The 16,223-nt window shown below is 46.2% G+C and overlaps 1 protein-coding gene across 4 annotated transcripts in view; it reads left to right on the forward strand.

Annotated features, from left to right (window-relative positions):
• LATS2 (large tumor suppressor kinase 2) overlaps positions 1–16,223 on the forward strand; it is a 78,620-nt gene that overhangs the window by 12,612 nt on the left and 49,785 nt on the right. The window contains exon 2 of one of the 4 annotated variants that reach the window (XM_086715254.1): positions 264–820. The exons of 1 other annotated variant lie outside the window; for it this stretch is intronic. In XM_086715254.1, coding sequence (XP_086571380.1) covers positions 482–820 — 339 coding nt within the window. In that variant the 5' untranslated portion in view covers positions 264–481. 2 more of the 4 variants (XM_086715256.1, XM_086715255.1) reach the window with 2 other exon arrangements.

A 16,223-nucleotide genomic window follows, 5' to 3' on the forward strand; every position in this document is an offset into this window, starting at 1 on the left:
GGTGCATATTTGTAAGTAACATGAGCTTGTGGAAATTTACTTTATTACAGATTACATGTTACAGGAAACATCTTGGGACAGCCCTAGATGTCATGGGTGCCGACTAGAGCTGAACAGTATTTTTATCATTTCTGAGAGGTGATGTGTTCTTTCTTAATCCTTTCAAGTGGGATATTTTCAAGATCATTGCCCGTTTCTGAAAAGTATTGTCAACAGTATGTGAAGACCATCAATGAGTATGTTCTTTCCATTTGCTTTTTCAGATACTGATGATCTTCGGAATGAAGTCTCTGGAAAATTTTAGGTTCTCCATAGGAACTACAAATATTGAAGGAAAGAAAATTTTCAAAAGGAAATTGTTTTGAAAGTATGTTTACAACTAACTGATACTGTTGACAGTTTTTCTTTTTTCTTTTTTTTTTTTTTATAATAAAACACTTTAAGAAGATTGTATTTATGGTAAAAGGAAACTGGACTAACAATGAGGCCAAAGACTTTTCCTGCCACGACTTATTCTGGAAACAGCCGCCAGCGACTGCAGGAGATCCGAGAGGGCTTAAAGCAGCCGTCCAAGTCTTCCGCTCAGGGCCTGCCGGTGGGACCAAACAGTGACGCTCCCCTGGCCGCCAAAGTCCTGGGGGGCAAGGATGCTGCCCGGCAGCAGCAGACGAGAGCCACCCCGAAGTTCGGACCTTACCAGAAAGCCCTGAGAGAAATCAGATACTCCCTGTTGCCTTTCGCTAATGAATCGGGCACTTCCGCAGCTGCAGAAGTAAACCGGCAGATGCTGCAGGAATTGGTGAACGCGGGATGCGACCAGGTGGGTGCACCCGAGGCTCCCGTGGGGGCAGTTACAGTAAGCCAGCCGTCGGAGCACAGTGGAGGCAGCCAAAGGTCCTGCGGCTGCCCCTCCAAGGCCCTGACTTAGCTACTAAGAAAAGTGTTTCCCGGTCGAAATCCGAGGCCCTTCCGGTGTGCCATTGTATTGTTTTCCACCTTCTCTCCAGAAGGGTCTCTTGGCTGCTTTTCCTTTTCAGGCAGGATCCAGACACTTGTGAACTCTACTGCAATCATACCACGTGCATTCTCTGTTCTGTCCGTGTAAAGGGGGTGAAGGGCTTTCACACTTGCCCTTTCTTTGGGGTTTATTTGGGCTTATTCTGAACGGTCATGGGGAAGACACTGGCTTCCCTTGTTTTTGGTCTGTGCATTTTTTTACTTAGTGAAGGGGAAGGTTGATCTTCTTAAACTCTGTTTTCTCCTGCTGTGTATATTGGTAGAGGAGATGTGGCTATGTTAGGGAAGTGAGCAGGCTTGAGATGTCATCAGACTGGTGGCAACACGTGTGGTCTGACTGTTCGGTTGCTTAAGAATAAGAGACACCTTAATAAGGAAGGAGGTGGTACCAATAACATAGAAGCACACAACTGACAGCTATGCATTTATGATCCTGTCGTGATTGGTATAGCTACGTAAAACCCAGGTTGAGGGGCAGGACCATGTAAAATGGAACTAGTGTCCGGCCAGGTAAAAATGTCTTTAGTAAAATGGAACTGGTAAAAATGTAATTGCCTTCTAAAGGGACGTCTGAAGGCTAATGCTTTGTTACCATCTGTCATCTTAAAAGTCACAGTTGCATGAAAATGGAAATAAGCTAGGCATTTTTGCTGCCTTGGAAAATTAGTAAGATTTCATGCTCAAAGCATATCAAGATGGCTTGAGCACTTTTAGTTTCTTAGAAATAACCTAATTACCTACTCCTGGCCTCACAGTCACAGGAAAAGGCTAACAATGCCCTCTTATTTCCAAAAGCAATCTCAGCCTTCTGGTTGCAGGTGATTACCATAGAACTGAGCTAGAGAATTTACATTTTTCAGATGATATGTTTGTGAAACTAATCGTGCTATTTTGCAGGGCACTTCCTTGACACTTTGGGATATACTGGGATTAACTTGTGTAAAGCAAGCATTGTTGAGTTGAAAGTTGCTTTTATAAAGCACAGGATCATGAATAATGTGGTGCCGAGTGTTTTAGCAGTGGAAGCTGACAGCAGAGGCATGACCTTTCTCATTGTGAAAATATGAAGTTAAACACGCTGCCAAGTGCTATCCCCTGACAAACAGAACTTGATGGTTTTGAAAGTAGGAAGGAGCAGACCTGGGGAAATACCAGTAAGATCGCAGAGACTTCTGAAACCCAACAGCAAAGCCTAAAATCTTCTGTAAATCGCTTGCAAACAAAAGAGGTAATCAGAGCAGGGTGTTCTTTGCAGTTGTGTTTCAGCTGTGGTAAAAAGAAACAAGTGAAGCAAATAATCCAAAATACAGGTGGGATCTCATTATGGCAGAATCCATTAGTGATAATTACAGTGCAAGAAATAATGGAGCCGGTGCTGTATCCAAGACAGTAAAATACAAATACAGTAAAATTAAGGATCGTGACACCAGTGAAGTTCCCATCAACATTTAATTTATGTTAATTGCTGGCAGAAAGGACTCCATTTGCCGTATTTAATGCTCCTGAAATAATTCAATCACTTTAGTGTGTAGTGTTACTTTGTAAAGTAAAACAGTTCTGCCTTCACCCTCACAGTCCACTTTGGACCGTTTTTTGGTCTGTATACAGGATGCATTTTGCTTTTAGAGAATTCCGGTCAGAAAGTCCTGACGGGAACCCAAGTAGCATGCGTGGAAAGGATCAACAGTTGCTCTAGAGTTCGGTCTCCCATAGCTCAGATGATCAGATCCAGTGTAATAGGCACAGAGACTTCTAGTGTTGCAGCTTTCCTTTTTCCTTTGTCTCCTACTATATTGCCTTTTAATGCAGGTTCAGTTATGTTCTCTTGTATTTTGAGTTTAAGTGTCATTTTTAGTCCTAATATTAATCAGAATGGCAGTAAACTCCAGGTTTTCCCGAGGTCTTACACACTTTTATATGCACCGTTTTATCCATCGTATGTGCATGCGCACACATTTTTCCCCATTTTACTTGACCTGAGACTAACTGGAAATATTTGCCTGAATGTTTATAAGGGAGTGTTTCTTTTAGGCTTTTCATAATAAAACAAAATTTACATAAGAGAAGTACATGATTCCTAAGTGTCCAGCTGGGTGAATTTCACCCAGTGAATTACACCCATGTAACTAGCATGTACTGGGTATACGTTTCAAAAAATTATTTTTTTAATTTAAGTTATCTCTGCACCCAATGTGGGGCTCAAACTCACGATCCCAAGAGCAAGAGTTGCATGCCAGCCAGGCGCTCCTGGGTATGTTTTTAATTGAAACATCTTTAAATGGAAATTTCTAGAAAGACTATTTTCTGTGTAATGATATAGTGTATATGTCAAATGATAGTGTCTAAAATATTTCACACATACATTACTAAAGGCTTTTGAAAATTTCTATACAAAAAAAGGCCAATAGATTAATATTTCTTATGCAAGGAGCTGTTCTTTTTTTCTTTTTCTTTTTTTTTTTTTTTTAGAGAGAGAACACGAGCAGGGGAGGGGGGAGCAAGAGAGAATCTCAAGCAGGCTTCACGCTCAGCACAGGATCCGACGAGGAACTTGATCCCAGGACCCTGGGATTATGACCTGAGCTGAAATTAAGAGTGGACGCTCAATTGACTAAGCCACCCTGGCGCCCCTGTTCTTTAAATATAGATTTAAGGGGTGCCGGGGTGGCTCAGTTCGTTAAGCGTCGGCCTCTTGATTCTAGCTCAGGTGATGATCCCAGGGTCTTAGGACTGAGCCTCTCTCCCTCTCCCTCTGCCCCTCCCTTGCTTGCACAGAAATGCTCTCTTTCTCTCTCTCTAGAAACAGATCAATTTAGATTTAAGGAATTGTAAAGATAAGTTTTTTGGTTATGAGTGTCATGTTTTGTATCATTGGATACTTTTAATATTGGCATTGGTAATTAAATTTAGCATTTACTTTATCTTATAAAATTTGGTTTCAGTTTTTCTTGTACTCTTAATGGTTTCAAGTGATGATAGGTATTTTTTTAATATGAAATTTATTGTCAAATTGGTTTCCATACAACACCCAGTGCTCATCCCAACAGGTGCCCTCCTCAATGCCCATCATCCACTTTCCCCTCTCCCCCACCCCCCATCAACCCTCAGTTTGTTCTTAGTTTTTAAGAGTCTCTTATGTTTTGGCTCCCTCCCTCTCTAACCTTTTTTTTTCCCCCTTCCCGTCCCCCATGGTCTTCTGTTAAGTTTCTCAGGATCCACGTAAGAGTGAAAACATATGGTATCTGTCTTTCTCTATATGACTTATTTCACTTAGCATCACACTCTCCAGTTCCATCCATGTTGCTACAAAAGGCCATATTTCATTATTTCTCATTGCTGCGTAGTATTCCATTGTGTACATAAACCACAATTTCTTTATCCATTCATCAGTTGATGGACATTGAGGCTCTTTCCATGATTTGGCTATTGTTGAAAGTGCTGCTATAAACGTTGGGGTACGGGTGCCCCTGTGCATCAGCACTCCTGTGTCCCTTGGGTAAATTCCTAGCAGTGCTATTGCTGGGTTGTAGAGTAGATCTATTTTTAATTTTTTGAGGAACCTCCACACTGTTTTCCAGAGCGGCTGCACCAGTTTGCATTCCCACCAGCAGTGCAAGAGGGTTCCCGTTTGTCCACATCCTCTCTAGCATCTATAGTCTCCTGATTTGTTCATTTTGGCCACTCTGACTGGTGTGAGGTGATAGCTGAGTGTGGATTTGATTTGTATGTCCCTGATGAGGAGCGACATTGAGCATCTTCTCATGTGCCTGTTGGCCATCTGGATGTCTTCTTTAGAGAAGTGTCTATTCATGTTTTCTGCCCCTTTCTTCACTGGATTATTTGTTTTTCGGGTGTGGAGTTTGGTGAGCTCTTTACAGATTTTGGATACTAGCCCTTTGTCTGATATGTCATTTGCAAATATCTTTTCCCATTCCGTTGGTTGCCTTTTAGTTTTGTTGATTGTTTCCTTTGTGGTACAGAAGCTTTTTATCTTCATGAGGTCCCAATAGTTCATTTTTGTCAAGTGATGATATTACCAGGTTTTTCCCTCTTTTCTCCCTGACAGATTTTAATGTAATTATTTATTTTTTAATATTTATTTATTTTGAGAGGGGGGAGGGACAGAGAGAGGGAAAGAGAGGGTCCCAAGCAGGCTCTGTGCTGTCAGCACAGAGGCTGACACAGGGCTTGTTCCCACGACCGTGGGATCGCGACCTGAGCCAAAATCAAGAGTCGGACACTTAACTGTGTGAGCCATCCAGGTGTCCCTCCTGACAAATTTTTAAAAACCACTAATTTGATGTTGCAATGATGTGAATACGCGTGACACATCTGCTTCTCAGAAGCATGTGATTTGTGTGTTCTTACTGAATTGCGGCGGGTCAGCAGGTGGAAGCGTCTCAGAAGCATGTGATTTGTGTGTTCTTACTGAATTGCGGCGGGTCAGCAGGTGGAAGCGTCTGACAGGGCAGGCTCGCCACACTCCAGGCTTCTCGGGGCGCACGGATGGACGGATGGCATGGGGGCCTCGCGGTGGCAAGGTTCCTGTTCAGTAGTAGCCTGCGCTCCATAGAACAGCTAAGCATGGTATCACCTTGTGTCCTCCAGAGGAAGACTTCGATGAGAACTTTCTCTCAGAAGCGAGTACCAGGAGACATTTTTTGCTTCTCTGGAGCATTTAGCACGTGCACTTTCTCTGGGGACCGCCCCATATCCTGACCTTCAAGCACCTCCCTTGTCGATCCCCTGTGAGGGTTGCCAAGTCTGGCAGCTTCCAAGACTCTTTTAGGGCCCTGGCTTTTTATCGCTATATTCTTCTAGGCCTGAATTTCTGCGTTAGCATCAATTTCCTAATCCTGACTTAATCCAGTTTTTCCTCACTTTATTGCGAATGTTTAAGTGACTTAAATCTTTATTGGAATGAAGGTACGAAGAAATGTAAACAAACACATTGATTGATTACACCAAATGTGGCCTAAGAAAAAAAGCCCACGGTCAGGCTGTATATTCAGAGGCAGGTTTCCTGAGAATAATGATCACAGCACCAAATAAATCTGAGGTGATCTGGTTAATAGGAAAAGGGGGGGGAGTGAATTTCTTTGCATTCTCAAGCCAAAAAGTGTAGAAAAATCAGGTTTCTCAACCCATTCCACAAGTTCTTCTGGGACCCTGGTCCTTTTGCCACAAGAGTGGCGCTGCACAGGGGCGAGGCCTGGGGGGCCTGGGGGCCTCAGGGACAAAGGGCAGACACTGGTGTGGACCCCTACCTCCTGGCCAAGTACTGCTCCAAGCACTTGCACAGCTAACCTCGCTGAAACTACACAGCGAACATTCGAGATGCATTCCCATGGACCCCAGTACTGCCCAGGAAACTGTGGTACGTGATTGGAGGTCTCTCTTTTGCCCCCCTCCCCTCCGCCCCCAGCTCCTACTGACCTTGTATCTTCGGTAAGGGTTGTTAGACGTGCTTATGACACACACTGGAGAGGACAGACTTCAGTGTTCCCTTAGTGTGGTCATGCAGAGCTCTGGCTTTAACTTGCAGTGTGCGTGTTGCTGGCCATTTTCTGTGTTGGCTCCTGTGCGCCCGGTCCTGGTGGGCGTTTCTGCTCCGTGACTTGGCCCTTTCCTTTCCCTTGTGCCCTCTTGCTCTCTGGGGCTGGCGGCACTTGCTCAGCCCTTCCTGTCCCCAGGACCCCTCGCCCACCGGCCACAGGCCCCATCCGATCCTCTCCAGGGACGCCCCGCCCACTGTACGCGCCGGCCCCGGATCCCTGGCCTGGCCGCCGCCGCCCGCACCTTCTGCTTCGCGTGTTCCGGGGGCTTTTCCAGCTTTTCTGTTGGCTGCTGACACCGGCTTCCACCTTCCCCTGCCTGGATCCGGGCACCTGGCGGTACGGTTCAGTTCAGAGCCCTCCTGCAGCGGCTTGAGTCTTCCTCCTGGGCTCCAGCTGGTCCTACTCGGACCTCCATAGTTACGCGGGGGCTCGATGCCTAGCGTTGTGCGGCCAGGTGGTCACGCTGTCGTTGCACTTGGCCTCTGGGGGCTGCGTCCGCCGGGCGTCCCGGTGCCCAGGGCCGTGCGCGCGGGGCGAGTTTGCGCACGCGCCGTGGGTGCAGCCGGGCCGCTTTGCAGAGGCGGTTCCCCCTGGGCCGGCCGCACAGAGCCCTCGCCGACTCGGGACTCGTCGGGGCTGGAAGAGGACAAACACCACCCGGCCTCGTAGCGTGTTTCGCTCGGACGGGAGGCGTCCTCCGGAAAGCGCCAGACGTCGACCTAGAGAAGTGTTAACCCCGAAGTGCTGTTCTTTATCCTGGTGACAAGCCCTGCCTCGAGATCCTTTCTCTGTAATGCAGGGGTTTTGCTAATGAAAAAAGGAGTTTAGATAACATGCACATTTCCTCCTTGTCCCTTCCTCTGGGAAGGGAACCACTTTTCAGGGTTACCAACACCCACCCGGTACTGCCCAGAAATGTCAATAAGAGGAGAAGGAAAAAAGAAACACTTAAGTTTAGGAATGCCAGTAATGTGACAGGAAATTGTATTACAATGGCTTTTGGGTGTAGCAGTTCCTTGCTTTCCCCCTCTTTTTTTTTTTTTTTTTTTTGCCTTTGCCTCTCAAATTAAATGTGGCCTTGCGAAAGATAAACTGTATATTTTATTAAAGTCGGCTATTTAAAATTCATTTGACAAGACACAAGCACATCATACCCTTGTTTTATACCCTCCCCCCCAACACACCACACAGGCCTCCCCCTAGTTTTGAAAGTAGTATGTGTTCGTTGTGGAAGCTTGAAAACTACAGAAGAGTGTAAGAAGAAAAGAAAAATTGCTTGTAGTTCTGTCAGCTCAGATATGATCACTCTGAACATTTTGGTATAAAAGTGACCAAGTTTTTTTCCGACTAAAGGAATTTAAGGAAAGGAGGGACGTGCCAGGTCGGAAAAACAGTATTTGCAGGATGATCCCACTTCTTCCTTTACAAAAAGCATACGTGTATAATCTGTCTCTTCTCACCCTCCTTACCCATCGTCGCGGCCAGTCAGTTCCCTGCCAGACTGTGCCCTGCGTGTTCACCCTCCCCCGCCCCGTCCCCCCACCTGCCAAGCCTCCGCCTCTGCCTGATGGTACTGCCTACGGTACCTCCCGGCCCCTCCTCATCTGTTCCCTGCACAGAACCCTCCCCGTAGTCATTCTGAAAAGGAAAAGATCCTGTCATTTCCTTCTCGAAACCTTTCCACTGCACTTGGGATGAATTCCTGAGCCGCAGGCAGGGCCGTGTCCCAGCCTCCGGTCACACCCCGTGTCCTGCAGTTGGTGCTGTGGCCCCGCGGGCTTCACTGCCTTCCCTCCCGCTTCCCAGCACTGGCCCTGTCTGGCCTGAGAACTGCCTACTCCTTTTGAAGCCTTGTCTTGCTGTCACAGATTCAGAAAAGTAATTTCTGACCCCCCTAGTCTAAACCAGATCCCTCTGTTTTATTCTCTGTCATTCCAGCAATTTCCCTTCATAGCGTTTTTCACAATTTGTTCCTGAGTGTTTCGTTGCGTATGTTGTGTAATATCCGTTTGTCTCTTCAGAGTTAAGCCCCGTTAGGCAGTGGTTTTGTTCTGGTCTTCATTCTCCTGGACCTAAGACTGCAAACTCTCAAAAACATCTGCTGTTTGAACGGAGGGACGGATGATTCGTTATAAACGTTTCCATTTTCCACACCTGTATCATATTCCACTGTCCAAATGGAAGTTTTATAGCTCATTGTAAATAAATGGTGTGCACGGGTAACCGAAGCACGTTAAACATTTTGGAAGCTGACCCGAGCAAAGACGACTCCGGTTGGCGGCCGCAACTCGGAAGTGGCTACGAGTGCTCCACCGACGGGTGCTCAGGGAGAGACTTTCGTGGGGGAAGACGCAGAAGCAGAGCAAGAGGAGTATTTGCGTGGCCACACTTCAGCGGTTACCTTGTTCGGGAAAGCCCGGCCGGCTCTGGATGGTCAGTTGTCCTCAGGTTCCGATTCCCTCTCCTGGCGGCATCACGGGCACGGGTTTGCTTTGCTCGCATCGATGGAGGCACAGGAGCCGCCTCGGTGTGATGGCTCCTCGTTCAGTTAACGCTGTGATGAACAGCCTTTTGCATAAACCTCCATAGATATCCCTGATTGACTCAGAAAACATTCTAGAAACGGAAGGATTCGGACAACTGGCAAATTCCGACGGTTTCTATTTTGTCAAGTTTCTTTTAAACATTTTTTAAACTGTCTTTCTGTTTCCAACCCTGCCAACAATGAGTTCTGCGACTCCTACAAAATGACACCTCTGTTTGTCAGGTTGGTGGTTTGTTCTGCATTCTTAACAGTGGCGGTAGGCGTGTGGTAATAGACAGTGGTGACAGTTTTGCAGACGTAAGTAGCGGAAAACTGCCATATTTTGAGGGGAGGCCCTTATTTAAGTGTCTGAGATCGGATCTATCGCCCTCTTTTTTTTTTCTTTTCTTTTTTTTTTTTTTTTTTTTACCATTTACTTATTTTGGGGGGAGACCGAGACAGAGTGTGAGTGGGGGAGGGGCAGAGAGAGAGGGAGACACAGAATCCGAAGCAGGCTGCGGGCTCTGAGCCATCAGCAGAGAGCCCGACACGGGGCTCGAACCCACGAAGTGCGGGATCATGACCTGGGCCGAAGTCGGATGCTCAACCAACTGAGCCCCCCGGTGCCCTGGTCCATCTTCCTCTTAAAACAGGATGCAGAGTTTAGTACATCAAGACCAAAATACATCTCTTGAGGAACATCATGTCTCTCCTCCCGGTGCGTGGCCCACCTGCTAGCCGACTTGGGAACTTGTCGTCCTGGAGAGTAGTTGGCTGACAGGTCGGCGAGGCCTGCCCTCTGGGGAGAAGGACAGGCCATAACAAGCCCAGGGCAGCAACATCTGGACGTTCAGCTTGGTGTGTGCCTCACAGTGTGTTGTGTGCCGAGCGGAGCTCTCTGGCTGGGTTTTAGAAATGACGGGCTACGAGTTTGCGCAGGTGTTGGGTCTGGCTGCCCTCAGGGGCCCCGGTCCTGGCCTCCTCTTTGCACAACCTTTCCCCTTTATCCAAGCATGCGGTACAACTATTCGTGTTTTCCATATGTGCCATAATGTGAAGAATGTTGGGAGTCACAAATAATTGTTTACCTAAAACCAGCAGTTTCCTACCGGGATGGTTATTTGCCGTTACAAATATGGCTGTGGCCGTTAGATGGCTCACGCCACCCTAGTAGGTGATCAGTGAGCATTTTAATATGTTCTGTTGCATAGCGCTTTCCCCCGGCAAGTGCCGGAGATACGGCAAGTGCTACAGAGGGTGTGGAATAATTCTACGGTCCTCCTTTTCCCTGCGCCCAGTGGGTTTCCAATTTGGGAACGTTGGAAAAGTACTGCTGCCCAAGCCCCAGCATTAGAGATTGGATTCATTTGGTGAGGAGTGGGCCTTGGATATGAGCCCTTCCTGAGGGGCCCGGATGGTGACGAAGGCGCAGCCACTGCCTGCAACCTCAGCTCTGCGTTGAACTCGGTAGAGTGGGTCCTAGGAAGTGGCTCCGACATCCGAATCTGATGTTTGCGTGCAGTCCGTTCAGGGCTCCCTAAACTGTCCCTGTCATTGCCAACCCGTTGTGAGATAACTCAACAAGGAAATTGAGGGTTTTTTTTCCGTCCTTTAACTTTTCATGCAGTTATTATAAATTTCAAACTTAACGACAAAAAAACCACATTCATTATCATAGTCACTACCCAGCTGCTCCTTGTTTTGGTGTTAACATTCATTTACCACCAGGGTTTCGTAGTTCTCAAGTTTAACGCAGAATACGTTCATCATGCAAGTTTTATGGAAGTTCTACTCATCTTTGATTTTTAGAATTTTCTTTAGTAAGTATATTGGGAAGGGAGATGTTTTTCATAATTGTTTTTCAGATTTGTGATTTTGTATAATTGACTCATCTTTCCGCGCAACAATTTGAATTTTTGTAAGTGTACTTGATGTCTTTCCTGGAGATATGGGAAACCGTAGGAAGTTTCTCTTCCCTTGATGCCATTCTTTATGCCCTCCCCCTTACCCCGAGCATCTAGCATAGCTGTGGCTAAACGGTGAAGGCTCAGCAGAGATCTCCAGCTATTAGAGTTGGACAGACTGGATTTCAGTTCAGACGGAGCTTGCTCGGAGTATGATTTGGGAATCGAATTGAGCTGCTGGTGACAGATCCCTAGCTACAGAGCTTAATAGCCATAGGGGACATGATGAAGGCTGGAGGTTGGTCGGACACGGCCAGCTTGGTGGTTCTGCAGTGTCCTCAAGGACCCAAGCTCCTCCCCTCTTGGGTTCTGTTCTCCACAATTCAAGCCTTCTAGCTCCGGTGCACCAGCTGGCACCTCTCCAGTCAGCGATGCTTGCAGGAGGCAGGAGCACAGCAGCAAAGATGCCCATCTGGCGCTGGCTCTTCCTTGAGGCGCGTTCCTCCACGCCTCACCTGCCAGAACCTAGTCACTTGGCCACAAGAGGTTAAAGCAGCCTTGGAAATGGGTACTTAGCTGGGCACATGGCTGCCCCTGATAGAACCGGGCTTCTGTTAGTAAGGAGGAAAGGATCTCGGTAAGTCAGGCGATGGGTTTGGTCAGGAGACCAGAACATAACCACGTGTCCCGCTGGCCATCACCACAGGCTAACAACTTACTTGTCTGAGCCCATGGTTCTTCATCTCTATGCTTTGGGTAACCATCAGTCCCGCGGTAGGAGTTGTGCTGCAGACCAGAAAGAACGTCAAGCGCCCGGCCCGTGGTGGGCACACAAGGGAAGGGGGCTGAACCACAGTGCTGTGTGTCATCGGTCTGGGAAGTGTGTGAGGTGGCTGGAGAGCAGGGTTTCAGGGAGCTTCACGGGGACGGCGTCGCCCTCTCGCCAGCCTTAGCGGTAATCACACAGAGGAGGTTTGCTCTGACCTGTGCAAGGCGTGTGCTCTTGTGGCTTTGATATCTATCCGGTCAGTCACGACATTAGAAGAATTACCTTGGGCAGAAGTAAAGGTTGTTTCAAAACAAATGATTAACGGCACCGACATTTCTCCGGCCAACAAGTAAACATTCAATGTAAGTTTAAAGCAATTTCGTTGGGTTTATGAAAGCTTTTACTGCGCAGAGGGCCGTTGTAAAGCTAGTGGCGTTTGGCATCTAGAAGGCCCAGGTGGGGCCCCATGAGTGGGGTGCACTGGAGCGGATCGGCTTCTGTGGCAGCCATCAGCCTCCAGGGCCTTAGAGGAGGCTTCTGGAAAGTGTGTGTGCCCCTGTCACCTCCTCCTTCTCCCTGGACGCCACGTGGTTCATTCGACTGCTGCTCTGGGGTCCTCACTGTTCCTCCAGTGTTTTTGGCTGGAAGTGTTCACATAAGAGGCCCCCTCCTGTGTCTGGCGACGTGTTCCGAAGTCCTGTGTGCTTGGTTCCAGTCTGCCATATTTGGTCTCCACCTTTTGGGCCAAGGTTCCTGAGATCTCCAGTAGAAAGAGGACTCAAGTCAGCAGAGATGCAGCCTGCCCTTCCTTCAGGATTTCACTGGTAGTTTCAGAACTCTTCCTCCTGCAACATGAAACGTGTGCTCTGTCTCTCCTTTTTCCTCTCGCTTTCTCTCAAGAAGGTCTGGGAGGGTTCATCAAAAAAAGTTGAGACCTCTGTCGTTGACTTCTCTTTGACTATAATCTCTACTTCAGTCACCAATGAATACTTTCCCCAGTTCCTATTTTTTTCTCCTGTGTAGCTTTCACATCCTTGTCTTTTCAGTGCTAACACCCTGCTCTCCATCTAGATTCTTCTAATAGTCTCTTTGACCCAGTATCTCTTTCCTAAAAGGTGACAGTCAGCCTTGGTATCCACTCGCGTCTTCTTCCCGCCGTCTGATCTCCACTTAACGTACCAGACTCCGTTATCTCTCTCGTTCCCGCACAGCCCGCCTGCTCCAGCCGTGTTTGCCTCTTTACCCAAGAGGCAACTACCACCAAGCTGTGCGACTCTCTCCCACACTGGCTTCACTCGCTGGCTTTGCACTCCCCGCCAGCCCAGCCGTGTCTACCCACTCCCGCCCCACTTCTGCCATGATTCATCGCTGTGGCCTTTTCCAGCACAAGCGGGGCTCTCCCTTTGCTGAATTCCCGTTTCTCTCAGCACCATCCAGGGAACCGTGGTCTACACGGTCGTAGGGACTATCTAGCCCACAGGACTCTTTGCACAGTTGAATTAACGGAGACCCAGAAAGATGATGTGGTCAGTTTAAGGCTATACAGCAGGTGAGGGGGCAGACCCAAAGCTAGAAGTCTCTCAGTTTTACCCATGAAACTTGAAAGAGAAAGAGAGAAATAACTGTCACCCTGCCATTTATAAGAGGAAGACATTTTCCTATAGTAGAGTTGACCCATCAACCCACTGTCCGGGGATAATCACTGTTATTTGGCCATATTTTATTTATTTATTTATTTATTTATTTATTTATTTATTTATTTAATTAATTTTTTTTTTTAACGTTTATTTATTTTTGAGACAGAGACAGGACATGAGCAGGGGAGGGGCAGAGAGAGAGACACACACAGAATCTGAAACAGGCTCCAGGCTCTGAGCTGTCAGCACAGAGCCCGACACGGGGCTTTCAGTTCACAGACAGAGAGATCATGACCTGAGCCGAAGTCAGATGCTTAACTGACTAAGCCACCCAGGCGCCCCTACCATATTATATTTCCTTTGTTGTTTTGGTTAACTCTTTATTTTGGAAAAAATTTAAAAGTACATTAATATTTTTCTCTGGACAACTTTTTAGAAAGTATGTTACTTAATTGAAGTATAGTATCTAAGATATTTAAAAAACATATAGTATCTAGGATATTTAAAAAACATAGCATCATTTCATTTATCACTCATATATGTTTTTATTATTTTTAAAAAATGTTTATTTATTTATTTTGAGACAGAAGAGAGAGCACGGGTGAGTGGGGAAGGGGCAGAGAGAGAGGGACAGGGAGAATCCCAAGCAGGCTGTGCACTCAGTGTGGGGCTCGATCTCACGACCATGAGATCATGCCCTGAGCTGAAATCAAGAATCAGACACTCAACCGACTGAGCCACCAGGTACCCCTATCACTCATGTATACTTAAATGTATCTCTAAAAGACAGAAAAAGATACAAAACACAACAGAATAAAAAACATAATCACAATACTGTTAACACATTCAGCAAAATAAACATGTAGATTTAATTTTAACATAATTTTTATGACTACGTGGTTAGTATCTTAGAACTACTTTTTTTTTTTTTAAGACGAAATTTATTGTCAGATTGGTTTCCAGACAACACCCAGTGCACATGCCAGCAGGTGCCCTCCTCAGTGCCCATCACCCACTAGAACTACTTGTCAATGAAAATATAGTATATTTGAGCAACTACTATGTGAATATCGCTTAATCCTCTCATCAAGCCCATGCGGAAGGTTCTGTCACTGTCAACGTTTACAGAGGAGAGAACTAGTTCACAGGTTACCGTGCACACGGCAGATAACTCGTCTACTAAGTAGTGACACTAAGAAATCCAGATCTGGCTGTTCTTGTTTTGTGTCCTGAATTCTTTTCCCTTCACATTTATTTACAAAGCATTTCTTCATATCAATGAAAACATTAGTCTAAAACGTTTATATGCCGTCGTGGTGGACTGCCATCCGCCAGAATTTAACAGTTCCCCTGTTTTTGGGCAATGAGATTATTTCAAGGTTTTCGTTATTATCAACAAAAATCCAACGTTAGATTTTTAAAAGTGAAATCACTCCAGGAATCTTGTTCTATAATTGTTTCATGCAAGTTAGTTTTGCCCAGAGGTTGAGTAACATTCAGTAGGAGTAAAAGGCAGAATCAGAAGTGAACCCAAATAACGTCTGCGGTCCTTTGAGCACATATTTATTGAGCACCTATAAGGTGTCATGCACTGTGCTAAGCACTGAGGATTCAGAGAGGTCTGAGGCCTGAGATCCTTCCTCTCAATGCCTGGTTGCTTCTGGCTGGACTCTCTCATTTACCAGAGCGCTGAAGTAAAAAGAAAATCTGTCCACTGAGAATTCTATATGTAGCAGAACTGCCCTTCAGAAATGAAAGTGAAGACGTTTCTTTGGGGCGCCTGGGTGGCTCAGTCGGTTAAGCGTCTGGCTTCGGCTCAGGTCATGATCTCACGGCACGGTTCGTGAGTTCGAGCCCCGCGTCAGGCTCTGTGCTGACAGCTAGGAGCCTGGAGCCTGCTTTAGATTCTGTGTCTCCCTCTCTCTCTCTGCCCCGCCCCTACTTGTGCACTCTCTCCCTCTCTCAAAACATTACCATTAAAAATTTTTTAAAAAATAAAAAAAGAAAGTGAAGACGTTTCCAGAGAAACAAAAATCTGAGAAAATTTGTAACCATTTGCACTAAAAGAAATACAGGATATACAGGGAGGAGTGAAGAGCACTTGGAATACTAAATATCAACAAGTATGAAAGACTAATTTATTCCTTTCTTTCTCTTAATTTCTTGAAAAGACATCAGTATTTAAAGCAAAAACTATACTGTATCAGTGGGTTTATCATACATATAGTTATAACATAGTACATATGGACAAGGGATTGAGTGGAATTGTATTATTTTTTTTAACTTTTTTTTTTAATGTTTGTTTATTTTTGAGACAGAGGGAGCCAGAGCTCCAGTGGGGGAGGGACAGAGAGAGGGAGACACAGAATCTGAAGCAGGCTCCAGGCTCTGAGCTGTCAGCACAGAGCCCGACGTGGGGCTCGAACTCACGGACCGCGAGATCGTGACCTGAGCCGAAGTCGGCCGCTTAACAGACTGAGCCACACAGGCGTTCCTAGAATTGTATTATTTATTGCAAGGTTTCTGTGTTTCGTCTGACATAATTACAAATTAGCATTTAAGTAGATTGTGATAAATTAAAAATGCACACTGCAGTTTGTAGATTGCTCTAAGAGCAATTCAAAGAGCTAAAGCTAGAGAGCCAATTAGGGAATAAAATGGAATACTAAGAAAATTTTGATTACCATGAAGGGAGGCAGGGAGGGAAGAACAAAGGAACAAGCCACAGATGAGATAAATAGGAATGACAGGCTTACATAAAGCCATGTTAATAATTACATTTGCTCAAAGGGGTTAAGCACTCCGATCAAAAGT

The sequence above is a fragment of the Puma concolor genome, chromosome A1 (assembly GCF_028749965.1).
Source record: "Puma concolor isolate L17-30 chromosome A1, mPumCon1.1.hap2, whole genome shotgun sequence".
Lineage (NCBI taxonomy): Eukaryota > Metazoa > Chordata > Mammalia > Carnivora > Felidae > Puma > Puma concolor.